The 27,844-nt window shown below is 44.2% G+C and overlaps 1 protein-coding gene across 3 annotated transcripts in view; it reads right to left on the reverse strand.

Annotated features, from left to right (window-relative positions):
- The window catches only part of LOC120902746 (mitogen-activated protein kinase 1), a 48,140-nt gene extending 20,602 nt beyond the window's left edge, over positions 1–27,538 (reverse strand). Inside the window, exons 1-2 of one of the 3 annotated variants that reach the window (XM_040311738.1) lie at positions 27,305–27,538; positions 25,241–26,077 (exon numbers count right to left, since the gene is read on the reverse strand). In XM_040311738.1, the coding sequence (XP_040167672.1) occupies positions 25,241–25,395 (155 nt within the window). In that variant the 5' untranslated portion in view covers positions 25,396–26,077; positions 27,305–27,538. Of the gene's footprint in view, positions 1–25,240; positions 26,078–26,187; positions 26,304–27,197 lie in introns of those variants that run through there. The other 2 variants (XM_040311737.1, XM_040311739.1) reach the window with 2 other exon arrangements.
- Between the last annotated feature and the right edge of the window lie 306 nt (positions 27,539–27,844).

The following is a 27,844-nucleotide window of genomic DNA, read 5'->3' on the forward strand; positions in this document are numbered from 1 at the left end:
ATATCCATTTAGTCGAATAAGAATGGTAAAACTTTGCTAAACATGTACAAGTCAGCGTGTACATGCAGAAACGACGTGTTTTTTTCCTGTTCTATTGAAGTGCTTTGATTAAATGTGCGATAAAGACCGGATATCACGGCGCTCTCCCTGTTAGCACAGCAGGTCCTGTTACAACGCATTTAAACGCGATGCCAAGATCCCATCTTGGCACAGAGAGCACGGGGAATGATGGGCTGAAACGTGAATCTCAATTCAACTGTAATTAATATCTTATGAGGTGTACCTCGCATCCCGTCGGAACCGTGCAATTAGGTGTAGGCTTGCCCCCATCATTTCCGTGCCCCTTTCGCCCCTTGCTCTCTTTCCATGGCTCACCTGAAGGGCTTCTCCACAGCGGGGACAGTTTTTCCCGCTTGTACCCATGCCGCAGTGGGCAGAGAGCTGTTATTTTTCTTCTCTCCAAGGTGAAGTGGCGTTGGAAAAGTTAGAGGCGTTGCTGTTTGCACTCGACAGGTTGAAGTGGCGGATAAAATGGAACGATGTCGTTTGCCTGCGCCTTGCCTCAGTGTGTGCCCGGGCGTGTTTGGATAGCTTTTTAGAACTGCTTCGTAACGTCGAACGCTGTGTGAGTGCTCGGAGGATGGAAATGTTACCACCGTTCTTTAGAAACCGAGGTGCCACCCCAAACGCTGTTCGACGACGACGTACATCTTGTCGTTTGTCGCTTTGTCCATTGGTACAGCACCAAGCATAAGGAGGGCAGAGGAAACCATGTCTTTGTGAGCTCACCCCGCTGATAGCATCACATCAGGCACATGGACCGAACAAGTTTATTCAGGGTTCAGCAGTTCACCTTAAGGTCACCTTATTATTTGCGATATTAAATGTTAAGTAGTAGCAGAAATTTTTTAAACTGCTACCAATGAATTTGCTGATCATCTTGTTTTTTGTGCGTTACCACCGGTAGAATGAATCGAAACCGTGGTCTGCTTATCGCTCGACGACATATGTTGGTGTAGGCACGAAGCAAGAATTCATTCGGAGAAAACATAAAATAGCATCTGAACAGCATGAAACGCTACGCTACGTTACGGTTTTCCCACACAGCTTTTTTGATGAAAATAGCTACTCGAGCTATTGTACGCGTCATCGCTTTTCCCATACAAACACACAATGCACACAATGCGAAAGCGATGCGATTTTGACTCTACGTGCCTCGAGCGGCATGTTTTAGATTTCCATGCTCCAAACGGGGTTGCTTTTCATGATTGAAAAGTTCACGCAAACGTTTTCCAATGGTCCCTCTCTCTGGAAATACACAAGCATAGAACAAAAAGTGTCTCTCTCGTTCGATCCGGCGACGGGAACAATCAAAACAAAGCACACTGAATCCATTTCCAACCTGATCTGATTGCCAACAAGCGGTTCCAGCCACAGAAGAGTCTGTGCCTTGTGAGGTTTAAAATGCAAACACAAAAACACACCATTTCTGAGCGAGAGTTTTATTCATAAAAAAACAAGTTGCACATTTTAATATTCATCTTTTTACTTTCAGTGGTCTTTATTGTTCCTAATGGATTGCTGCTCCCAAAATGCAGTCGACAAATCCTTTCATTTATGTGCTTTTTGGCTGAAAACAGCACGAGGACAGCGCGAAATGCACTGGTATGTAGAGTGGAAAACATAGCAGAGGCAAATGCTTCACAGTGCAAGGCAAGAGCATTTGTAATATATTTGCTCTTTACTAACCACAACGATGCACAGCTTTTTATCTTTCATCGCTAGTGCAGCTTTTACTGGGCGCATTAAAGTGTATGGTTGGATCAAACAATCTGCAACAATGAATTTCAGTGAAATGCTTTGCTATGGAAGTAGAAGCTATCACTCAAAAATTATAGATAAGTTGCGGTGACGGCTCTTATACATACATCAGTTTTGTCGATCGACAAAACCAGACCAAAAAAGGAGTAATTTTCAATGCGGATTGCATTGCTTTAGGCGCTTCGGTAGGTGAATTCAGATTCGAATTGGTTTCAGCCGCAGGGTATGCAACCCACAGGACATTACCGATTGCAGGAAGCTGCTGCAAAATTGGTTTGTATTTGGTTTGCAGCAGATGTTAGCTCACATAAAATTAAATAACCGTTTCGACGAAAGTTTAATGCAACAACCCCAACAGTTGAAAGAACGTGGGAGAACGAGTTTTTCAAAACTAAAACGGAATTGTCAACGTGTTTTGGTTGATTTAGCTCAAAGTGACCCTTGATGATGCTTTTCCAATACCAATCAATATCAGCTGCCCAGCAACGAGTTTTGGTAAAAAAAAGAGCTTTGTAACAGAAAGTGGAATCGAATTTCCATCCCATTGACAATAGCTTACGGCCAAGATGGATCATCTCCGTATATGGTTCCCATCTCAAATTCATATGATGGTACGGTTAGATTAAGATAAACTGGAAGTGGCTACACCATCATCCTTTCTCTTTCTCTCTTTAGCTCTCTCTCTCTCTCTCTCTCTCTCTCTCTCTCTCTCTCTCTCTCTCTCTCTCTCTCTCTCTCTCTCTCTCTCTCTCTCTCACACACACACACACACACACACACCGTACAGAGTTTAAAAACAACAAAGTGAACAAAAAAGTCACCCGACTGGCTTGTGGTGACATGTCTTCAGGATGTGTCATAAAGATGAGGATAAGGAATATAGAAAAAGGAGAGCATGTGGGTATCGTACCCTGTACCGAGTGGATCAAATTTCATCTTCTGCCATACTGGTCTTGATAGTTACTGTTCCTCACTAACACACAAGTGTTCATACACCTCACATTGAATGCACATCGACCATCGGGGAAGTTATAAATATAATGCATGTTAGTTAGCTGGACATCCGGACACTTTGAAGCGCATAAAAATAAATTAAAAATATATAAAACTTCACAACAAAGAGTTCCAGAGCTTATGTTTGTTACTGACAGGATAAACAAAAACAACCAAATTGAGTACTGGAAGTTTCACTTTCCGTCCAACTATCAAAGGTAACCTATCCCTAACCATCCAGGAGAAACCCACCTGGACGCCGCCTGTTGGTGTTTAATGATGCCCACTTTTGTCACCTTTGATGTATTCCAGCATCATATCCCTCGGGCACTACACCTGAGCGCTGCCACTTTAGCCACAACAGGACCAGGTTGGTACAAAAAGGCATCAACAAAACTTCATTAAAAATGAAGCAGCAGTAATGAGCAACGGATAAGACGGTGCAAAAAAAAAAAACAATCCTCTCGAAACCAAACCAAGAGCGGAAGGCAGAACCTGAGTGGTGTGTGTGTGTGCCTTGAGGATTGTTTTAATGCAATTGAAACGAAACAAAGGCTAATGCAACTGTGTTGGGTGCTGTTTCGCCACGGCATCATCATCACGTACCATTTCCCTTTTAGCAATTCGAAATAGATTTATTTTATTCCCAAACGATACACGATGGTGCGATACGTGCAGAATATTAACACAGCGAGCTTGGAGCCGGAAATAGAGAGAGGCATCTAAAAACTATTGCCAAAACCGGGTGGGTGCCGTTGCATAACAAACATCAACGCGGTAGTGATGTGTCATTCCGGAGTGGATTCGTGAATTCGACGACTGAGAAACACTGAAAACTTGATACCGAGTCAGAATCGGATAAGACTTCACTAATCCGGAGTCGTCCGGAACGCAGATATTACTCCGATATTCTGGACGAGTCTAGGAGAATCTGGAATCGCATCTTGGCGATACCAGACAACTCCAGTTGACTACAGAAGAATCAGAACGACTACGGCTCCGACCACTCCGAACACATCTTGATGACATCGGATCGGACTTCTGTTGAATCCAAATAACTCCGGAAAACTACGGAAAATTCCAGTTGACTCCGGATAACTCCGACAGAATCCGAGCAACTCCAGATGATTAAGGACGACCCTTAATGAGTCTGGATCTATAATATAGATGATTCCGGACGACAATGAATAACTTCAAATAACTCTAAATGACTCCAGATGTCTCTAGATGACTCCGAACGACTCGAGACAACTCTGGATGAGTCCAAACGATTCCGGGTGAGTCCGGGTGATTATGAAAGACTACAACGAATTTACCCATCACTATATAACGCAAACTGTTGCATTACAAAGGTGGATATATTTTGCAAACAGCAACAAGAACAACATTTCAGGTTCATTTATCAGGACGCCGCGAACTCTAATCTGTATGCAATCTGCAACAGGGTCCAAGAGTGTGGTAGGGCCACTTTCTCTATCCCTCTCCTTTGATTCAGCCAGCCTTTAGTATCCCATTTATCATGCTAAAAATACTCCGTAGCACAATTTAGCGCTCACCTGCTGCACACTCTGAAGCACATATACACACATCGTTACAGAAAACTATCATTCACGAGTGCTGCACATTTCCATCATTAGACGGTCCCTAGTTGGGGCATACTGCAAGCTGGTACGTGTAGCCGCGTGGATACACCATCATCAGCCGGCGATCGTTAGCTTTCGAGCAATAGGGACACGGCAGCAACAAGCAAGAGGTATCCTCTCCACCTACTACGAGCGATGAATATAAAATTTCATCCAGCGATGCATAGAGAAATACAGAAGACACGCACTTGTGCTACAACCACCACCAGCCCCACACACACAATGGCATTGTGGGCGGAATATTGCTGATTTTACTCTTCTCAGCTCGTTCGCTATCGTCAATCCAGGGAAAGGTATTGGCGGTGGTAGTAGCAGGGGCACTATGGCAGTTCGATTTATGAATGATCGGATGTCTTATTATCATTCTATCGAAGTTGTGTCGTTGCATTGCCATGGCCGAGAGCGTGATTGCTTATGTCCGGTCGGGCAAGTGGCCAGGCCAAAGCATCTCTCGCTTGCGTCATTGCTTTAGAAAATCGAACTTCGATTAGTTCCCGACCCCGGCAGACACGTACGATGAGCAGGGGCACCAGCGCTCCCACTGGATGAAGACGCTGCCCGTAAGTGGTTCGTTTGTTGGACCGATTTCTGCAACATATGCGCGCTCGACCTTCCCCTACCAGGCGATGAATTCAAATCGCTCCACAATCGACACACCCTGCTAAATCGAGCTAAAGTGCCGAGGAGGGAGAACACCGATCAACATCTTACTCACGGGAGCTTTTCTTTATATTTTCTACGGTTATTTTTTTATCATTTAAAAGGAAAACTCAAATGAATGTCTGCGAGCGTGACACGATGCCGATGGGATGCGTGAACAGCAGGACGCATCGGATGTAGCAAAATATTGTATAGAAATATTTAATATCTTCTTTTTGCACGAACATACCAGACATCAAGGAAGAATAAAACCGACAGAGCGCTTTTGAAAAGGGAAATATGAAGAAAAAACTGATGACAGAAGCTCCACACAGTGTGTAAGAGGATTATGAACCTTTTTTCGAGTCTTTTTTTTGTGTGTGTTGATCCTGTGTTGCTGCTACTCTCTACCAGCCGGCGGCACCGTATAACCATGTTGCTGATGGTTGTATGGTTGTAACAGCTGTACACACGCACACGATTATTAGCGATCCGAGCCTAACGAGCGGGCAAAGAAAAGAGTAATCAAGCGCTGAATGGAAATGGGAGTTTTGCTGGCCAATCTAGCCAACCGGCGAGAGGCAAAGCAACGAGCATGGCTGCGTCCAATTAGCCTATTTTGCTGTGTGGATGCCCCCGCTCCTGGAACCCAGGGGTATGCGTAGTTAACCCTTTGTGAAAGATTTAAGAGCAACAAAATTGGTTGAATGTATTTGTTTGGGAAAAGATAAAATCCCTTTCAGGCATTTTAAATCAAAATATTTCATCAAGGATTATGGACGGATCGTCCTGCTAGTAACAAAAAAAAAAAAAAAAAAAAATTATGCCGGCAACTCAGGACTCTTTTGCTACCACAAAACATCAACCAATCATTTTGAATAATACTACATAAGTATACTTTCCAAGCATGACTACCGTGGCGTGATAACGCAAACAACCACAAACCCGCTAGACGATAACGCGTCTGAACATTGCTCGATGATATCCCGATAAGTGTATGACCGGTTTTTCGGCTAATTGGATTGTTGCTGCTGATGGCAGCAAGATCCCTACATCTATTCTATCCACCGCTAAAGGAGGCGCTCAATCTTCAGCACCATCGTAACCATTTAGTGTGAGAAACGCAGGATAAGGCGTCAATCAAGTGGACAAGCCGGACAGCAAATTGCTGGGTCTAATTTATGGCCGCTAACGGACACTGAAATTAGCATACATATTGCCCTGTCTTGTTAACAAGTGTCTGTTGCCAATAGTCATCGATTGTTCTCACTAGCTGCGTTAGTGAAAATTTGTTAGAATATGTTTTAAAACCTACGTCTTCTTGGAATTCCTTTCAAATATTATCGATTTTAAGAAAAGAAAATAAATTCCAGTTCATCACTCACTAAAACATTGCTTCTGAAAGCATATTGGCTCACATTTGTAATGCGGATTGCATACCTTAAGGCAACAGTTTGAACGGTGGGAATAGCACGAGAAACATTCTAGAGCCATAAAATGCATTTAATTTTTGCACCACAATGTCTTCACACCAATAACACATGGCCTCTTAAAAGGGACACTGGAGCATTTGGTTCAGGAAACGTTTGAGACATTAATTTCCCCTTCGGTTACGACGACACCAGCTGTTACAGAGTTAGGTGAGCAGCTTCCACACCCCATTCCGGGGTGTTTGCGAGTGCTTTGGCACCTTACAGGGTTTCCCACGATTTATTGGTCAGTTCCCATGATTTATTGGTGCGTTCCCACGATTTTTTGGTCGTATCCTATAGATTTTTGGTTCGTTCCCATATTTTATTGGTATTTTCCAATTGGATATCAATACAATTGGACCAACAAATTCTGGGAAACGACCAAAAAATCGTGGGAACGCACCAAAAAAATATGGGAACCCACCAAAAATTGATGGGAACCAACCAATAAATCGTGGGAAACCCTGTATGTCACCGGCGTGTGCATGGTTTTTAGAAGATGAACCTACTACAACAAAGCAGCTGCTATCGTGTACGGAAATTGTGCAAAACCAGCGTAAGCAAATTCCACTTGTAAACGAATTCCAAATGAACTTCTTCCAATCCCCCCTCCATCCCTGTTCAGTTGTGGTGCGAAAACAAAATCAAATCGAATCAAATAATGCGCTACCAATGTACCGCGCAGAAAATTCGACTTGCAGATACTACTTTATGCTCAAACTCTGCGCTCTTGAAGTAGCATCCTGTATTCTTGCCATCTCACGATCGCACACCCGAAAACTGGCGCTACCGTTTGCACTTGCTGCGAAGGGAAGAGGCGCTTGTGTTGTTCCAGGAAAAATAAAATAACATGCACAATTGCGAGGACATCATCTTGATGGTTTATCGTGGTAGGCGCACACATCCACAGGCCACATCAAAACACTCACCCTATAAGTTTTTTTCTGTTGTGTATCTGCTCAAACTGCGAGCGCACGTCTTTTGACAGTTGGCAGGCTTCACGAAAATACTGCTCCCGCGGTGGTGTGCTGCAGGATGCTTTGGAGTTGTTGTCGAAGACGCCGAAAAATAAGAAATTTGTACAGAGCCACCCTCCCCCACCCCCCTGAAGCTCTGCTCCAATTGCTTCAATCCCATCCCCTCGCTGGGCAGGAAATTCAATCAGGGCTTCCAATCAATGTGAATAAAAGTACTGCTACGTCAACGTGCAAGGGCTGGAGTGTGCGTGTGTGTGTGGTTAAAAATAAAAAGAAATAACAGGGAAGTACGTCATCGTAAAGGAAGCGGTAGTCCCGCCACCAGAGTTCGCTCAAAAGATTAACTTTCGAGAGCCAAAAAAGCAACCACAAATCCTTGCATCCACTGTGCGTCATCTACACTTCAGAGAGCCAACGATACAGCAGCTCCCCCCCAACACCACCAAACGGAACGCCAATGCACAGCGACGAACGGAATTAGAGGCGTGTACTCTTCGCAACAGGGGAAACAAAACGAAGCACAAGAAACAAAGCTATTAATAAGCCACTAAAAGTCGAGATTCAAATAAGCTCGATAACAAGCACATCGGGGCCGTTTGGTCCTCTTCCCTCCCACCCCAATGGTTTCACTGCCGGCTGAACAGGGATCAGAGATTTCCACGATTCCCACTGCGACGGTTCCGCTTCAGTGAATTTTCACAGCTTCGCTAACTCTCAGCCGCCAGACGGGCGTGACGGCAGTTGAGGCCTCCTGTTAAACGAACGGGAAGAACTTTTTATACTCGGGCACGCACACTCGGTGTGCTACAACCGATTTATAACATTCAAATCCAAAGCAGCAGTTACACGCTGGCTGGGGGCGCGGGCGAAAGAGCATTCAAAATTGAATTCCAATCTGGAACTGGTTTTCAAGATTTTGTGTGTACACAACCGCTCGGCAGGAGTTCGGCTATTTATGTGTGCCTGTCGGGGGACCCAAAAGAAATAAGGATACCAACTTGCGTTTGATCTGGAATAAAAGTTTGCTCCCAAGTGTAATATCGGATGTTTGGCACTCGTGTTAGTAATGGCAACACACAGACACCCATACTAAACGTATGCTCGAATTGAATTTCCGTTCCCAGCCAACGGCACTCAGAGAGCAGGGAAGTGTAAGATGTATCCTTAAACGTCCAGAGGGACAACACGGCAAAGGTACACCTTGCACGATTGGGGTTCCCTGTTGTGTTTTATAACCCATCCCGTTCGGTTACTGATTTGGGATTTGAGTTCAGCAGGGGTTTTGGGGCGTGAGACCAATTCCGATTGCCGTTTTGCAGTTACTCTGCACCGACGATATTGACGGTGATGTTATTGGAAAATGCTGTGACCCTCGTAGCACGGCAAGAAACGCTGTTTGTCGTAATATTCGTCATTGATTTATTATGACTTAGATTACATTACGCACTGTTCAAGACAGAATCAAGCAATGCAGATTAAGAGGAGAAGTATTGCAGACAACGGTGAAATGCAATGTGAAACCAAATTCAACCGCAATATTGAAATCTTTGCAACAAATGAGCATTTTCCTAACGATCCTATTGTTTTGGGAATCTTAATACTTCCTGTTTATGGCCAAAACATAAATTCATACAATATCATCAAGCAGTTCATTTCATAAGTGTTTAAATACGAATTAAAAGCCAAAACATAGAGCGCACCCAAAATCCATCGTTTTTCACTGGATTAAACGTTTAAATTATCCAATCTCTTTTTTTTAAGATCTGCCCGCCATCTTTAATCCGTGTTTGCATTAGGCCATAAGGCCGTTTGTGGACAGCTCACCAAACACCACAATCGTCGAGGGAGGCCACCAGTTTGGGAAAGCCCATTGATTGTGCATACCCACAGCGCCCGACCAGAGATGTTGGATGAAATAGAGCCCTTGAACGTGATGGCAGATGTTGGAGCTTGTGAATTTCCACAATACAACGCGAGGCTCACCAGGCCCCATAGGAAAAATGCTAATCAACATTTAATTAACCAGCGGCACACTGCTAAGTAGCTAATCTCGCCTACTGACGGGGTATGGGCACAAGCAAGGCCTGTTACGGCGATCTCCGCCGACCGGCAATCAGAGTAAAGCTTTAACGCACATTTCCCAGAAGAATTGATGGGAGATTACCTACCGATTACACCGTTACAGTATTGGGCCTGGGGGGCCGGGCACATGAAATGTAAAACGATCACCCGCATCCATTTACAACGTGGAGTGAGAATGTGTGACGCAATTTGCTTCAATTTACTTCGATTGTATTTATTAGCAGAAGAGTTCAGTTTCTTAACCATATGTTTAGACAATGTTTGCCAGTTATATGCCCTACAGCTTGTATATAACCTTTTAAAAAATATTTTTAATAAAATCACTTATATGTAACAGTATATCCAATCAATTTTGTCTAAAAATTAGCAACTGTATGCAATTACTTCAATTAGCATTTTCTTCCATAAAGCGAATTTAGCTTAAATCGAATTTCCCCGCGAGGATAGCTTGGCGAATGAATTAATCATGTACCCGTGGATGAAATCCTTAGCGCAGGCATGCAATTTGCGTATGAAATACGATGCAAAAAAAAAACGGCAACACATCAATCTCCTCTGGCTCCAGCGAAAGCGACAGACAAAGTCATCTTCTCTCTACCTCGGTGTATTCTCATTCGAGACAAATTGTGCCATAGGGAGAATATGGTTGTTATTGTGTGTGTGTTCTATTTTTATTATTATTTTTACACCGTACCTCATGGGAAAAGCTGGCGGATTTGCTGGCGAAAGGTTCCGGGGATCGGCATGCACAAACAATACCAACCCGCCGCCATCCACCTATCAATATTCGCTGGGCTCCGGGGCAGGCCGGGAAATAGAAACTTTCATATAAAAGGCAAGTAAAGCTTACATCGTGTGCGCGCAAGAAAAACAACGGATACACAATATTACTAGCTCCTCCCAGGCAGCCTCGGATCATCAAACCTGCGCTACACACAGCGAGCAGTATGGCGCAGCGATAAATGTGCCCAGGTACCCGTGTAGTACTCCAACCGACCCGCCTGCCACCGGCAATAGACATGATCCCTCAGTCTTGCGCCTTGCGAAAACATTAACAGCGGTCCCCTCCATATATCCCAGGGGGAGGCGGTCGCGGCCAGCTCCCAAAACATCCGCGCTAAGCCGATTCGCGGAAAATTTGAGCAACAAGGATGATGTGCGCACAAAACGCTACCCCGAGGACGGTTCCACCGGTGGTTGTCACCACGGTACCGTACCACCAGGCAGGCAGGCAGCAAGAAGGACATCAAAATGGACGATGCTGTACGCGTTAAATTAATTGTTGTTACGTCAAGCTACGGTATTCGCTCGAACAAACACACACACATCGGACGCACGGGAATTTCATGGATCAACCGTCTGGGCAAGCCCGGGCAGGAAGCGCGATTCTAAGCCGACGGTGAGCAACTTGCATTGAAAAGTTTTGCGTCATGTTGTGAGCATTATTTAATTACTCGAAACAAAAGACGAGACCGGCTCATTTGTAGCTCATTTTGCAATTACTGGGCAACATTATTTTCACATTACTATTAAGAAGCTTTTAATTTTCAAAATTGAACTTTGTCTCTAAGGTTAGAGTTTTCCTAATGCTTCAAAAATGCTCCCAAAAGAGTTATTAAGCTTGAAATGCTTTTCATATTGCATAACTTCAGGCGTGTCTACTTAAAACAATTGCATACATTTAGGCGTATTTGTGCGTCGATACAGTTCTATGCCGAAGTTTCAAACGCTTTTCAAATATGAAGCTTTAATGTGATACACTTTTCAATCCGTGTAAAAACAGTGACAAGCTAGCCTGTCCCCGGGAAGCTGTTGCGTCTCGCAACCGGTCGTTTGGGTAACACGTTTTCCACTCAACAGGTGAATCCGGCTCTTGGATCGCAATTAAGACGAGGATGATTGCTATAATAGCACAGGGGACATACAAGGAACAACACGCACACCCGCACACAGCCCAAACTTTTACCAATGGAATGGACGCACACATTGACAGCACTACACAAACAAACACACCATTCTATGTGGACACAGCGTTTACGTCACACTGGCGACCAAGAGGTGTGAGACAACGACAATTATGTATTAGTATGAATTTTCCGAGTGCCTGTGCCCGGGCAAGGACGACGGGGGAGGAGCAAGGACCGTTCTCTACCGCTGGATTGTCCCTATTTTCGCTTCACCGCACACCATTTCTGAACCATCCCCGGGTGTTTAAATTGAGCTAACACGCGAGAAAAAGGAATCGTTTATGACATCCGCTCGAATTGAATTGTCTACAAGCGCTCGTCCTCCGGGCTAGCTTCTCTTTCCGGGCTTGCAAGGGTTTTGGTCTAAATTTAATGAAGCACACACACACAGCCACAGGGGATGTGGTGGTAATGGTAGAGAAATGGCGAGAGAGGAGGAGCAAAAAAAAGGGGGAAAAAGAAAGGTCATTACAGTTTGTCCTGTCGTTATCTCATTTCATCGCGTCCGGTTTGCGCGCACAAGTGTGGTTTCCGAACTTGATCCTTGGGGCACACCGCCACCGTCCGTCGTTTCCTCAAACGACGCCAAAAAACTTTCCACCGGAAATGGAAACTAAAAATAAACCAGACTGAAGGTGCTGGCGGCCACCCTCTGCTATAATATCCCCAGACCTTGGAACAAGCGAGCAGGGAAACATCATATCAAGGAATGTCTGCTGTCGGGTGGTGCGCGACAGGAAGGATAGGCAGGATTGGGGACGACCTTGTTTTTGCTTCTTTGTTCCCGTACACCAAACCCAAGACGGCACACTTAAATGGCAGTATTTATGGAAAGGAAAAACTTTGCCCAAACGACGTTCGGAACGTAAGGGGAACACTAACTGTTATCGGGAGATTATGCGATAGCAAGGAACGCAGCGCTGTAAATAAGCCCCATTTTTAGCCCTGCTTTTGATCAAACGAAGATCAAAACGAAGGGGGGGAAGAAGGCAGGAGAGGAAGAGTGGTGCAGCTGGGTCGTGGCAGGAAAGTGGTATTAAAATTTCATCGCCCCGTGTCCATCAATCTCTTTTGCGCCGCCACCACACACAGCGCGAAATGAAAAATGTTATGGCGTTAATCATAACACAGTGCCGCACCGAGGAGCAAGGATTAGACACAAAAAAACACTCCTCGATTAAGATGTCAAACTGGGAAGGATGTGGAAAAACGAGAAGAGTAAACATATTTACATAGGCAAACCCAATTCCGGGGGCCATCAGGATAAAAATAATGAATAAAATTATGCTAAACGTGTTAGGAAATATATGTTTAGACTACGAGCAATGAAGGTTGCACAAGTACTAAGATTAAAACATTCTGGAACAGAAATTCCAATTAAAAATTTATAACAAAACCCAAACATTTCACTTCACCAAGAGGCTCATCCATTAATTACGTAACATCAAAACTTATTATTCTGCACTGCATTCCTCCCATTGAGTTACAAAATATAACGCTAGAAGGTATTTTCTCTCCTCCCAATTGAGCGTTACGTAATTTATGGACAGCTCCTGAAAAATTTGTCAAACATTTCGTTGATTTATTGGGTATGATTGGGACGACTTCATAACAGGAATGTGGATACTAGGAAGGTTCGGATTTAAAAGAAATGCAAGAAGTTGTTCATATAATACTTCAATCTAACACGATGATTGAAGGACCAATGTCATTTTCAAAAAATGCCGCATTACTTATTCGATCTCAGCTATCAAAAACAAAGCTCAACCTAGAGAACTTAAGATTATTTCACTTCCAATACGGCTAAAACAGTTAATAAATAACGCTCGTGTGCTTAATAATCTAGACAAGCTATTAGTACCATGCAACGATGTTTGATAATCAATGATGTTATAGCACAAATCGTTCTCAAACAACACCACCACCACCACAACCATCCCCACAAGGATAATGTAACGCTGATGACACCCCGTTTCACTTGTCGGTACTCTCTCCTAGCGGTTCCATAAATTGATAATCATTATTAATATTTTTTTCCCTTTCTCTCTCTCTCTTCTCCTAGTGTCTGATAAATTATACCGACGTGCCACCGACGCTACGCTCTGGCAACACGAGCGACGCCATGAAGCGGGCGCGTGTGATGATTAATCACCCGTTTTGGGAGGCGTATGAAAGCGGTTCGGTGACTTAAATCCACAATGATCGAACGATTACGCGTCCGTCACCGATGTCGTGCACGAATCAATAGAACGCGTCATAAACCACTCCTGGGAGGGGCAGGATTGTTGTGCCGTGAAGAAGAAGTACAGTGACAGCGGCGTTGCGTTATCGGATAAACTAAGCAAGCGGTGCACTCTCTCTCTCTCTTTCCCAAGACAGAGGCGGGATAAAACATTAAATAGCACAGCCTATTGGGGATCTGTACCGATGTAATGGCATTAGTGTAATTGAATCTACTACGCACGCTGCAATAGGGTTGGGAGGGCACACACTCGTGGAGCTTAGTAAAAGTACACTCCATTACACACATTGCGTCGATGGGTAACAGTACAAAATTCCCGCAACCCGGTACGTGTTGATGGCTGTTCCCGAATGTTTGCGTAACTTTCGCGCCCAACGAGGTTAGATGGGAAACAAACCGAGTTACTGCGAATAAACAAATCATATGAAAATGGGAGAGCTGAATGAAATTGGTCCCTGCTAACTTATTTACGATAGCCGAGTGCCGAGTGAAGGCCTTTTTTGTTGTGGGTCGAGATGCGTGTAGTAGATAGGAATTGCATACAGATAATCTAAATCAAAAGGATGAATGTTTCATTAATAGCATGGGTAGGCTATCGGCGGCGATATCTGAAACTATAATAATAATAACTATAATAACAAACTATAATTTCTTTTTTATAGTTCTAGCAGAAAATTCAATTATTGAAGTTATTTAAATTTCCGTGCTATTTTTCTACTGCTCAGACACAACATCAAGGTACTAGTTGGATGTTTGAAATGCACGAGCAATTGAAGAAGCAGAGAAAATTGGAAAATATCTCAAGTGTCTCTAATACTGCCAATCAATCCATAAAGCACTATGCGAGCAACACGTTTTCGAAAGCTTAATGGAGTACTCCCAAGCAACTTGTTACATCTCACCATAGAGAGTTTGACAATAAACCACTAAACACATCCAAGAAGATTCCTAAGAACGGAAAAAAATATTATCACCTCGTTTGTTAACTTCACTCCACCTGGTGCTTCTTTCAAACAAATCCGGTTCGAAGGACCAAAATGTCGCACAACTGCGCTTACTGCGTGTCGTTGTTTTCGCTGCTTAGTTCCGTGCTGTTCTGTGCTTGGGTCTATAATTGCCATGTTTAATCGTTCTATTGACCGTGGAGACCGTCAACAAACACGCCACTTCTCAAATATTTTCAATTTGTTCATTGATAACAGGGAGGCAACAATTCATACTTAGTAGCAAAACAAGCGGAACGGGTACAGCAAAGCCCTGCTCAATAATAATGCAATTCAATATGGCTCTTTGCTCCGAACTATCATTTGCAAAAGCAGGTAAACAAAAGGTGATTGATTTATTTTACAAATAATAATTTATCATGCATCATTATGCGCCATATTTTAATCAAACGAAGTTCTGCTGCCACGTCAGTATGATGAAAGAATGGAAGCGTGGGTGGTCAAACGTTTCGTAAAAGTTCTGTAAAATGAAAGCATCATTATTTGATGAACCGATCATTCAACCAATGTAGCATGGTAACAAAGGCACTGCTACTGTGTCTGTCTGCTCCTGTGCTGTGGTCTTCAACCAGCCATATATCTCAACAATTGAGCCTTTTTGCACATGACAGGTTTTGTTACTGTTCATTTAAGCGCACACAATCGCTGTTTTATGCGTTCTGACAAGGAATACATATTTTTATTTCCTTTGTTTCATTTTCCAGTTCTCTTTTTCTCTCTTTCCCATTTTTTTTTTGAAAACGATCCTGCATTGCTTACGCACCAACAGAAAAAAGCTTCAAAAAGTAAAGCGTAAGCCTACCACAGAAGGAAGCTTAATAAAACAGGGTAGGAGTCCTGTAACACAGGAGAAAGAATGCTTCTACAAACACCGCGCCCGTTTGCGTTCGATAATCAACGCTTGAGTAATTGATGAAAGCTTAAAAATAGCTGTAAAGTAAAAATACCACTGCGCAAGCAATTGCCATTTTTCCGATCGCTTTGTGTCGGGATTTTAAACGTCACTTTTAATGTTTCGATATCCACCCACCCAACGAAAACATAAAGAAAGCTGTCATCATTTTCACATGCCCCTCCCTCTTCCGGTTGCTTCTTGGAGATGGGAAATTAAATTAAACCATATTCAACAAACACTCCCCCAGGCCACAGAGTCACAAGGGAAACACCAGTAGAACGAGGAAATGATTTGCAGCGACGACGAGCATATTATCATAATATGTAGCACAGGGGGGGGGGATGCGTGAGGGTCTGTGCCATTTTTCATCCACTTGAGCGGGTGGGCAAAGAGATTAAAGGAAAGCAATCTTCATCATCACACATCTTGTTGGTACATTATTTCCCCCCGGCCGTTGTCGCTGCCGCTGTCCGCCTGTTTCATCGATCCCTCCCCGTGCGAAGACACTGCCGCGTAAAAGCAGACAGGCGCGCATCGCTGCTGTTTATTGAAAATGTCAATTTTATATTTATTCGCTCCCACAAGAGCCCGATATCATCACGTAAGCGTGCTTCACGCTCGTGGCTGAACGCCAATCATCGGGTGGTGAGTTTGCCAGCACAAACTAGGCTAATGCTGCCGACGGTGATAAGAGCACGTTAGACGATGGCGACATGCGTTCGTCGAGCACGAGTCGAACGAGGGTGGCCGTAGGGTGTTCGATATTTGCAACCATAAGAGGTGTGTTTGGCTGAGCGGTTTGTCAACATGCACATACACACACACACGGTCCACACGGCCAGTTAGGAACAACACACACTTCACAAACTGAAGAAAAAGTTGACAATAAAGTATAAAAAAAAGGTTGTTGAAAGGTCGGCGATAAGATACCTTCTGCCAGTCTTGCCATCGGCATAGATTGATAAAGGCATGTGATGTTTAACTCATCAGTGTTGCCAGCACTCACACGATGAAACAACAGTACATGTCTTTATGCCAGAATAATCATGGCGTGGACAAAGAAAGGCTTTAAAAATGTAATACGTAATTCTACTCAGAGCATTTCACGTGTTCTCTGTGTTTTCCTGTTATATTCCGTTCTCAAGCAGTTCAAAATGCTGTTCAATGATGAAAAGCGCACAATAAAATAACGCTACGCGAAGCAATAAAGACTGCATCACACCACTGTGGTGTGCTCGACCGTCGCCCGATACTTCAACCAATGTTTTCTTCGGTCAAACTGTTAATGTTCAGATGACGTCACCGTAACGCCAAAGTCGCGTTATTAAATCTAAAGCCGTCTGCAAACAAAAAAACAAACATCAATGAGAGAGTTGTTATTATTTGAACTGTCAAATCTCAATCACCAAACATAAATGACATGCCTGAATGTCGCAAGTACTGAAAAAAGGACCTTAAAATTATGGCGCCCTTCACGATTCTAGTTAGTTTTTTGTATGGAGTTTGACAGTTGGAGGCTGAAATCATGTAAACAATCCATACAAAACCACACTAAAAACTAGCCTGCGATTTTCAGTCTATAAAATTTTAGCCTAAAAGCTAGAATTAGATTCGAGTTCCTGCTCGAAAACACGGGTTTGTTTACATTTATCCCAAGTTGCATTAAAGATGGAATCCAGAATCAAAGTGTATGTAGTCCAGGTGGTCTCATAGCATGTTTTTATAACCAAATTTGAATAATACTTTTTGATAGTATGGGTGAAATTTTTTGTTCAAACTTAAAGGCTTAAAGAATACACAAACCACTCTTAAAATCTTCATTCAGACACAGAAGCGATACAAATCAGCCTTCTAAATTCATACACCTTGGGATACGCCCACCTGTACATAATATCCACTTAGATAGCTGCTCGAAAACTGCTATACAATGCAAACAGCTGACAGGCTGAAATTTCAACGGAAAAATTAAATCGGAAAGGACCCCTATATCAGTATTCAATTTTTCAATTCAATTCCTCGCATCATTTCTGGTGCAGTAACTAGGATACGTTGTAAACAACTACCATATGCAGTAAACTTACTGCAATATCCTGCTAGAGATAAACTCAGAGATCAGTCAAATTGTTGTTATTATGTGCAAAGAGTACATAATTTTGAGTTGTTATATGATTTTGACATTTTGGAGTCAGCACCAATGAGTGCTGCTCACTGTTTGTCGATTTCCATCTCTTCGCCAAGAGATGGCTAAAATACTTATCGAAAAGGTTATTGTTGAATATGCCCTAAAAGTCATGACTTGTTTGTGAGTGGTAGACAACAAACGTGTTTCATCAATCGAACATTGCCGCAGGATTGCGAACAGTTGGTAATTGGGAGCGAAAAACGCTTTAAGCCCCAAAAATTGCGCAATCAAGTGCTGACGTAGCAACCAGAGCAACCGGGAAATTGTATTCCTTCCCCAATGCATGCGTGGAAATAATCCTTTCAATCGCATTTATTCTGACACCAGGAGGGCTCCAAACAAACCGCACACACCTTCTTTTACGCATACGCACTATTATCGCCGGCATCCACACAACACGGCCGGCAATAAAAAAGGGTACGTATCTGCAGTGCCATTTTCCTCGTACGCTGATAAAGAACCGGTCTGAGAGGCGAGGGCGTTTCATTCATCGTTGAGGGCAAAACAGCATTTGGTATCAAACGATACGCCGCCCTTGTGAGTCACACCCAGAAACACAATGCCATCGAAAGAGCGCTGTTGGGGACTCACTGTTGTGGCTCTCTTTCGAGGAAAACCTTTGGTGGACGGTGTCTTGCAGTTTGTTTGTTTTTTTTTGTGTCCTCCATTTATTCGCTCAAACGCGCCCCAAGGACTCGTAGAATTCATGTGGCACTGATGCGTGCATGTCACGGGCAGTTGGTAGACGTACGCGAGGATACGCGAACACGGAAAATGATTTTCTGCTTCTTTCATTCGAGTGGGACCGATTTTCGCCCGCAAGCAAGTGCGGCGAGAAGTCGTCTCGTGAGTGGACTTCATTTGTCCGATAGAATGCGCCGCAGCGAGAACATCTTGACGTAAGTCAGGACACACCGATGGAAACCGACAGAGTCGTATCATGTTGCTTTTCATGCTCATGCACCTCCTCTACCAGCGAGCATCCCCATCGTCGTTTTGTGGTTATGAGCTTTTGTGCCGGAAAGTGTGTTGCTGTGTGCAGCGTAATCAAAGATTCGCGGCAATGGAAAACTGTGCCTTCAAGCTTCAAGGGCAACAGTAGCATATGAAACGGTTATTCGCTGCATACAATATACAACACGGCGGCAGTACAATAGATGGCCGAGGCGCAATATGCTGATGAAAGTGGTGCACGCGAGCGAAAAAAGCACGCCACATAAAATGGGAACACATTTCTGTAGGTGGAGTGTGTTGTGTTCTTCTACTGCCTGCTCAGTTATGCCGTAAGGACGTATTAAAAGTGTCACTACTATGTGTTGCCATCCTATCGTTTGGATGTTGCAATATTTCACTCCACTGCGAATATGTCTAATGTTGAAAGCTTTAAAACACATCCTTAAGTCCGATAGCACAGGCTTTGATATCTTGCCAACATTTTCGTCCTGTCATTTCACCACCTCCAGTATGCTCTAAACACCTCACCATTTAACGCGTAACGAGCGTACGGGAGAGTGACCTGGAAAATCTCAACTATTTTGACATTGCGCACAACAATTAACGCCCACCGGTGTGCTCGCCAGGCACAATAGGCAGAGCGTTTGCCTCCCTTACACTAAATGCTTCCTTCACACGCAACCCTGAGCTGAGCTTGCAGTTTCAAGTTGCTATCCACACGCACACCGCACGTGGTGTTCGGACGAAGACATGCCCGCACGCACGTGTTCTTTGGTAGAGAGATCGTATTTTAATTATCTGGAAACGCAAAATTTGAGTTCTCTTTTTGTTGTACACCCGCAACCACCACCACAACAACCGAACAAGCAAACAGAGCAAACCGCAACACGTAACGACGCACGTGGAAAATGGCTCATCTTGATGGGCCACAGGATCATGATTATGTAATTTTGGGCAGCTCCAATTTAAGGTTCAATGAAGGATTGAGGAAATTACTTCAATCTCCAGAGATACATTAAGTAATTGACGTTTCTCTTTGTTGGAAGCTTTTATAGAAGCAATAATATGACTTCGCCATCAAAAGTGCTCTCGTAAGCTACTGCTGCCAATTCTTCGACAAACGTAGAACAAAAGTGTATAAAGATAAATTATGCATATCTCCGCGTGTTCTGGACGTCTAACAAAGCGATGAGATGAAAAGCTATTGCTTCTTTCTTGGACTGATATTTCATTCATGAAGTTTATAATTATTAATTCGAAGTTGTTATAAATTCAAAACATCCACTCCAAGAAGATCTTTTCGATGGGCAATGCGCTTCCGCTTCTTTTCCACTAACGCATTCTGACATCCGTAGAAAGTTATTAAAATTGGACATCATTTTTAACTTAATTATCGTATGTTTACAAACAAACTATTGATTTTCGTGTGAAGAAATTGAAATAGTTCTTCTCGTGATTTTGCTTTCTCGAGAACTGCTTCAAAGATTGAGTAGATATTGAGGGTTTCATGTTTCAGAATGATTTGAAGTTTTTTTTTCCAAGAATCAAGGATTTACTTCAAACTATAACTTATTCTTGTTGTACGACTTAACAACATGCCCGTCATGGATTCAAGCCCCGAATAGACCGTGTCCCCATACGTAGGACTGACTATCCTGCTATGGTAACAATAAGCCACTGAAACCCAAGCTCACTTCACTAGTAAGTGTACAGGCAGGTCTTGACCGAAAAAGGTTGTTGTCCCAAAGAAGAAGAATAACTTAATGTTGAGAACCTTTGATTTACTCTTTGTTATTCTCTTCTTATGTTTTCTTATGTTTTAACATATTTAGAGAGTGAAGTAAATAGAAGTAATAAAAGGTGATTAATTAATCAACAATGTCCCTGCTGTCAGCACACTTCTTTTTCATTCATTCTCTTTCATCATGAAGTACAAGAAGCAGAAAACAATACCCATTTCCAAAAGTCACTATATCAGTATGACAGAACATACAGAAAAAAGGCCCTTTAAAAGTAGCCGAATGCTGTGAAATCTCCAACTGTCCGCAATGGAACATTTCCGCCGCCCATGTAATTATACTTTCATTATCCTGCCTGCTGCCGCAACACACCTGGACCGAACACACACCTTTCTTCAAATGACGGGGGAGAAATAAATCGTTATATTCTGTAGATTACTCCACCTCGCACGTAGCAAGGGCGGCACAATGATAACGCGTTCGGTCAACAGGTACGGTGCGGCGTGCAAGATGGATGAGAGCCTCCTGCTGCCTCCTGCGAAAGAATGCTGCAAAGAACCCGCGTTGGAAAAGGAACATACTTTCCTCCCAGTCCCAAACCCCACCCCAAAAAGGCCTCTCACGTATTTACCGAAAGCAAAAACAGGAGAAAAAAGGCAACATAATCGCCCAACTGTAGCCGGAAGTTTTGCTGTGTTTTATATGCTCGCCGTATCTTTTCTATCCAAAGATCAAACAACAACAAACACACACACGCAAACGCACAACCCAGCGTGCATCGCAGAGGGAGCGGGAAGAACCGGATAATCACGGTAATCCCTGGAGAAAGGAAAAAAGTCCGCCAGTCGTGAATATCGTGTCGTCGTTCCGCACGGAAGGAATGGCACGTAGAAATCCTGGCTGCGTTTCCACCAAAGGCTGCGCAACATTCAGTGGGGAGGAGGAAAAAGCATACAAAGAAAAGTATGCTAAACCTTTGCATGAGTATGTAGATGTAGGAAGCAGCATTAGACTTATCGTTGTGTATCGCCAAAAAAACTTAACACACCCAAAAAGAAACTGATTTATCGCGCCTTGGTTGTGTAAAGAAGTGTAAAGCAGGACATGCTATTTGAACGAGTAGCAAGCAAACACCCCAATACAGCACATCGAAGGGTTAATCCGGTTCTTCATAAACGATAGGACAACGTGTGTGCGAGTGTGTACATCCCCCGATGAGGAGCCCATGCACGTACGTGATTCAGGGAACGTACACGTCGTCTCCTCCCAAAAGACGGCCCAAACACTAGCAGCAGTTAGAGCCACACTATACACACCGCCACACTAAGCTAAAAGCTACTGCAAGGGTATTCTAGACAGTGGCTAGGAGGCTATGAGTGTGTTGAAGATGCTGCTAATATTCACCATTACACAACTGCTCGAGCCTTCCCTTCTGACGCACTCGGTTTGTACGACCAGGTAAGGTACTACCTACTACTAGGGGAAAGCGGGGCAAAAATGTCACTGTTAAGGATTTTACTCTGTATCTCATTGGGTAAAATAACCGTTTAAACTGAACCGGGCAAATCATTTTACACTGATATTTTGACGGTAATCAGTGCTTCAGCATATTATTCATCAATCAGAAGTGGACGCATCAATAACAAATATGAATTAATAAAATCCAATATTAAAATCAACATCAAAAGTTGTGAAAACATTCTGTGCGGGCTAAAAAGGACTCATGATGGGGCAAAAATGGTCATACACCAAATGTCAAAACACATCAAAACAAAGGGGCAAAACGGACCACAACATTGGAATTTAGGCTTTGGTTTAAGCTCTTGCATCTAAGTAGAATGGTGAGAGTAGAGATTCCCGTTTAGTATTTAAGTGTATTGTTAAATAATTTAGTAAAATGCTGAAATATTCCAATAATTCACTTATCAAGTAATTTTTCTTGTCAATTTAGTATACATAAAGCACAATTTTATTTATGTAAAGCTCATATATTGTAGCGTCCTTAGCTTACACCACAGTCTCCCCATGTTGCGCCTGTCAAAACATATACCGCCCATTTTCCCCCAAGCGAACATTTTACAAATTTTAATTAAAAACATTATTTTAAATTGAAATGCTTACTTTTTTCACATAAATCATAGAGAAATTTCATGGGCACTAATACACATCCTTTTTCATCTAAAATGATTAGCTAAAATCTTACGAAAGCTTTTTTTGGTCAGAGATGGTCCAAATAACATCGTTTTGGCCAATTATTTGATTTCTTAATTTATTCATTTATGTATGAATCTTAGGTCATGGTGTGCTCCAAACATTGTATTTGATGTTTTCCAATCATCTGAAGTCATTATAAACGTGTTAACGTGCCAATAATACAGCTGACCAATTTGCCCCACGTTCCCCTACACACTTCTAGGCCCGATGTGTACTTGCGCGTGGCATTGTGCACGAGAAACGAAGTGAATGGGGAAGCAACACGTGACACACCGACAACACCTTGGAGTTTGATGGAGCTATAGGGGAAGGGAGGGCGAAGAAATGTGTGTAGGAAAGCGGTACAACAATTTTTAAAACACGATCGAAGCACGGAGGGTATTTCGTTCGGGAAGTTAACAGTTGGGTGGCGGCGCAAAAACCTATTCCAGAGGAAGATTATCCCTCCGCTCCCCTCTAAGCACTGGGGATACTTCTTTTTTTATTTGTTGGCGTGTAGCAGATTATTGCGTTCTCATGCCGATATTGCGGTTGGATGTTGGTGTGCAGTAAAAGATAAATTTGAAATGTGAAATTTGAAAGAAGAAGAAAAACCAGAGACAACTTTTCTGTATTCAAATTTCGTTCAAAGCACTCACAAAAAAACCACGAATTTAGGGCAATGTAACGATATCAGTACGAAGAGCCCGATAGCGAAAGGGACATATTATACCATTCGATGAATTATTGCTTTAAAATTCGATGGAATTTGCACACCACACCAGGAGCAGGTCCCAGTGGCAGGGGGAGTGTGCTCGGTGTGATGGAAAGATGGATTCGAGGGAAAATCGCACCTTCGGCGAAATTTCGATCAAGGATCAATATAAACACGCAGCCTAGCTAGTCGTGCCCCTGCTGTCTTTAAGCAGAAATCTTGCAAACACAATTCCTCTATTTTGAAAACAAATGTTTGTTATCATTGGCAATATGGATTCTTCGTTAGGATATTATTCCCAATGGCTTAAGATCCTACAACAGTGGGATTCTTCCCCCGTGGTGGTGGGACAGTTATTGCTCCTTCTGATGAATACATTTTTAAATAATCGTTCACGTATTGAAAAAGTTCAAAATAAAAAAAAATGGTTTGTTACTTACAGGGTTTCCCACGATTTATTGATTGGTTTGAATAATTTTTTGATTGCTTTCCATATTTTTTGTTAGTGTGTTTCCACGATTTTTTGGGGCGTTTCCCATAATTGTTTGGTTAAGTTGTATCGATATCCAATCGGACAATACCAATGAATTATGGGAACGAACCAAACACCTATGGGATACGAGGAAAAAATCGTGGGACGACCAATAAATCGTGGGAAACCCTGTAAGTACATTCCGTAATTTGCTACTATTCTTCTGGTTTCCGGAAGTAAAGTGCATTCCAGTGATCATCAAACCCCATTGCTACATTATCACTTCAGGCGAACGGCGTACAGCGCGCCACAGATCAATGCTAACTAGGCAGCTTCAAATCCCCCTGTGTCGTCCTGTGTGTGTGTGTGTGCGTTTGTCTGGTTCGAGAACCTTTGCACCCCCTCCCCCCTTTCCGAACCCAATCGGAGTGTGCGAAAAGGGCATTGGGAGTCCTTATCACAACCGAGCCCGGCATGAGCCTCATTCTTCCAATGCGTCAATTACACACACCAACTGGGCTGGAAGATGGAGGGGGAAACCTTTGCCTTATTCTTATCCCTTTCTCGTGCAGTACGAAAAAGAAGGAGAAACACTTGCCACAGACACGGTGACGCAGCAGTGCAATGGCTTTTCGCTTCAGGAGAATCGTCTCCAAAGCAAACACACTGCGACGGTGGTCGAAGAAGGTCGAAGACAGCACAAGAAAAGCTATAAAGTGGGTAGGGTGGGTTTGGAGGGGGTGGTAATGCTATATTCGCTAAATGGGATATTGATTTCCCCAGGCAGGCCACACACTATCATACTTTCGCCGTGCGCGTCCCAGGCAAATGGGGCTATTTGCATCTTCTCTCCGCTGCTCTCTCCCTTCCTCGCTCCACCCTAAAGGGCTGGATAAGCTCGGAATGGGGAACGGCAGTTATTTCCATCATAGCAATCCTTCTTATTCTTAGCCTCCTGCGTTTCGTTTACCGCACTCTAGTGCGAGCGAAGTGTTTGATTCTAGGCTGGTGACGTCACCAACGGTTGGAGAAGGCTCTCACACCCGCGTAAGCGCATACATAAAAGCAGCACGCAAACGACCCACCAAGATGGGATGATGCTAATAAAAGAAGCTAATAAAAATAAGGTAACCCAGCCCCCTCCCTTGCGAAGAACGGTGGGACAGCGAAGCGCTGATGGGATGACTCAAAACTAGGTCACGAAGAAAAGGAGACAGCGAAGGTAAGGCAACGTTGGCAAGGATACTTACACCACCATTCCGTAGGCTCCCTCGCCGATATAGGCCAGATTTGTGTACCGGGGGCCAACCTCGAACACCTGTCCACGGATGACGACTTCGGCGTTCGGGTTGTTGTTGGCGCCCGATCCCGACGCTCCAGCACCGTTGTTTGCTGCCTCAGCCATTACTACGCTGTGTATATATGTGTCTTCTTTCTCTATGTGCTTTCGCACGGGAATCTCCACCCGATCGAACGATCGAAATCACTTGTCTTCACCACAGACACACACACACACGATTTGCAAAAGGATTTGCGTTTGTACGTACAAGAGGGCAGCGTGGTTTGTGCGTATCTTCCGGTTTCTGTTAGCGCTGCTCTCTCCCGCCTGTTGGTTACTTCGCTTCGAAGGGTGTGTGTAGTGTATGAGCAAAGTGTAATCGACACAGCAATGCTTCTGCTTATCGGTAGACGAGAGTGGCGGCACCGCTTGCTTTGACCACTGGGTTGCTTTGACGCACCCAGCCACACACGTGCGGATGTAGAGCGTTATAGTTGACCGGGCGGAAGAGCCAGTAAATGCGCGCACACAACACAAGACAACGAACAAGACACAGAGATCCCTACTAGAGACAGCAAGGGCGGCTTCTCGCACACTAGGGGCAAACCGGGTTTTACTCGCGTCGTTTTGCGGACGGGTTCGCACTTTAACAATATGCACATGCACGCACAAACACACACTCTTGCTTACACAACTTACAAACGCACGTATTACACACACGCACCGCAACAGTACTCACAAACCGTTCCCACACTGATCGAACAAAACAATTACTCACACACACACTGCACACGCTGCACACGACTGCCTGTAGAAAGAAAAAAAAGCAGAAAGGTATAAATTATTTCACGCACCCAAAAGTTGCACACTGCAATTTCGTTCTTTCTTTTTTTCTTTTTGCCTGCCCCCCACACACACTTGCGATCCTTTTCTTTGTACGCCCGGTGGGACGCGGGCGGTGGGCAAACAGGGTTTTGTTGTTTTTGCTTTTTTGCTGCTACGCCTGTCCGCCTGCTTTGCTTCTGTTTCGCTTCCCCGAAAGAACTGTAAACACGCACACGCACGCACACACACACACATGCGACGACTGGTGACAGCGGCTGTCAAAGAAATCGCCGTCTCGCCCGCATTGACGCCGTGCGGTCACCCCCGTCTTTGCACTGCAACAATCCTGCATTTGGGTGGGCAAATGAAGGGCCAGGCAAGTGGTGGTCCATGGTCCAAAGAGAAAGGGGGGAAGAAGATGCAAGTGGACGGCTGGAGCATGAACGATGGAGCGCGAGTTTGGACAAAACGGGAATCGCCAACCAAACAAAACAGCTGGCAGTGCAGTTGTCACCCAAGGGGCTGGGCACGGCTTCGAGGTTGCCACTACGAGCCCTTGCTGAGCCTGTTTCAGGATTGGCATTGTGGATGGGCTGACACAGGGTTCGGTTCCGCCAGGCGCTGGGCTAACTATCGTAGGGTTCTATTGTGATTCGGGACGGATTTTCATTCACCCTGCTCGCTGCAAAACATTGACGGCAAGAGGGCACACAGAGACTGTAGCTCGCTCTGGTGGCACTGGAAGAACAGAGAAAATGCACACACACAATCACACAGACACACATGCAGACAGCCAGCCAGACGCAACAATCAGACGACACACCACACCAAGCCTCCCGGGATGAATGGGCAGAGCACTCCAGTCGCCGTAGAAAGAAGCCGAGCCTCCGAGAGGACCACACACACTGGCTGGGAACTTGCTTGGAGCTGTGTGTGGTGCACCTGTTCCGGCCTAGGTGCTAGATGCGCCCTCTGATTGTGATTACGGAATCGGCATCGATCTCGGGCAGGCAAGCGGCAACAATCTGCTCCCGCACGGCACACCCCGTAGGCACACAAGGCTTTCTTCCGCACACATACACACACCCACACCGTCCGCTTACCGCTGCTTCCTGTCGTAGCAAAAACCGCACCACCACCACACCGCCACCGGAACACGACCGACTCTTCTCACAAACAGGCTAAAACAGCTTGGGCACGATTAATTTACACTTTTCCACATTCCTTCGGAGCAACGGAGCCACGGTGTACACGGTAGTGGTATGCGCTCTCGGCTGGACACTACGGGAGTTGGCCACAGGACATTCGCACGATTCGGGCCACAGAAAACGACTACGAGCCGAGGAAGAAACGGAGCGCATTTGCCTGCGTTCTTGTTTTTCTTTCCTTCTTCTTCGTGCCTGTGTGTGAGCAGACAGCAAGCAGGACGAAAGCACGAAGCTACGCAGCTTCACCATCCGACGCTGCCGTTTTGATGCGGCATCCAGCAGCCAGCAGCAGCCAGCCAACAGCAGCCAGCAGCTGTCACGTTTGAATGAGCCGTTGGCGTGAGAAAACGAAACACACGAATTGTGGGAAAAAGTATGTTTCTTGATGATTTTATAATCTTTTAACAATGACAATACGGACGCAATTAGTTTATGATAGTTAATTTATTGAATTAAAATGGATGTGGCACAAAAAAATCACGTCTTTTTTATGTTATGCAAATGAAAAGAATGTATTTTTTGCAGTTTGAAGGTTGAATACA

This window comes from Anopheles arabiensis, chromosome 3 (assembly GCF_016920715.1).
Source record: "Anopheles arabiensis isolate DONGOLA chromosome 3, AaraD3, whole genome shotgun sequence".
In the NCBI taxonomy this organism is placed as follows: Eukaryota; Metazoa; Arthropoda; class Insecta; order Diptera; family Culicidae; genus Anopheles; species Anopheles arabiensis.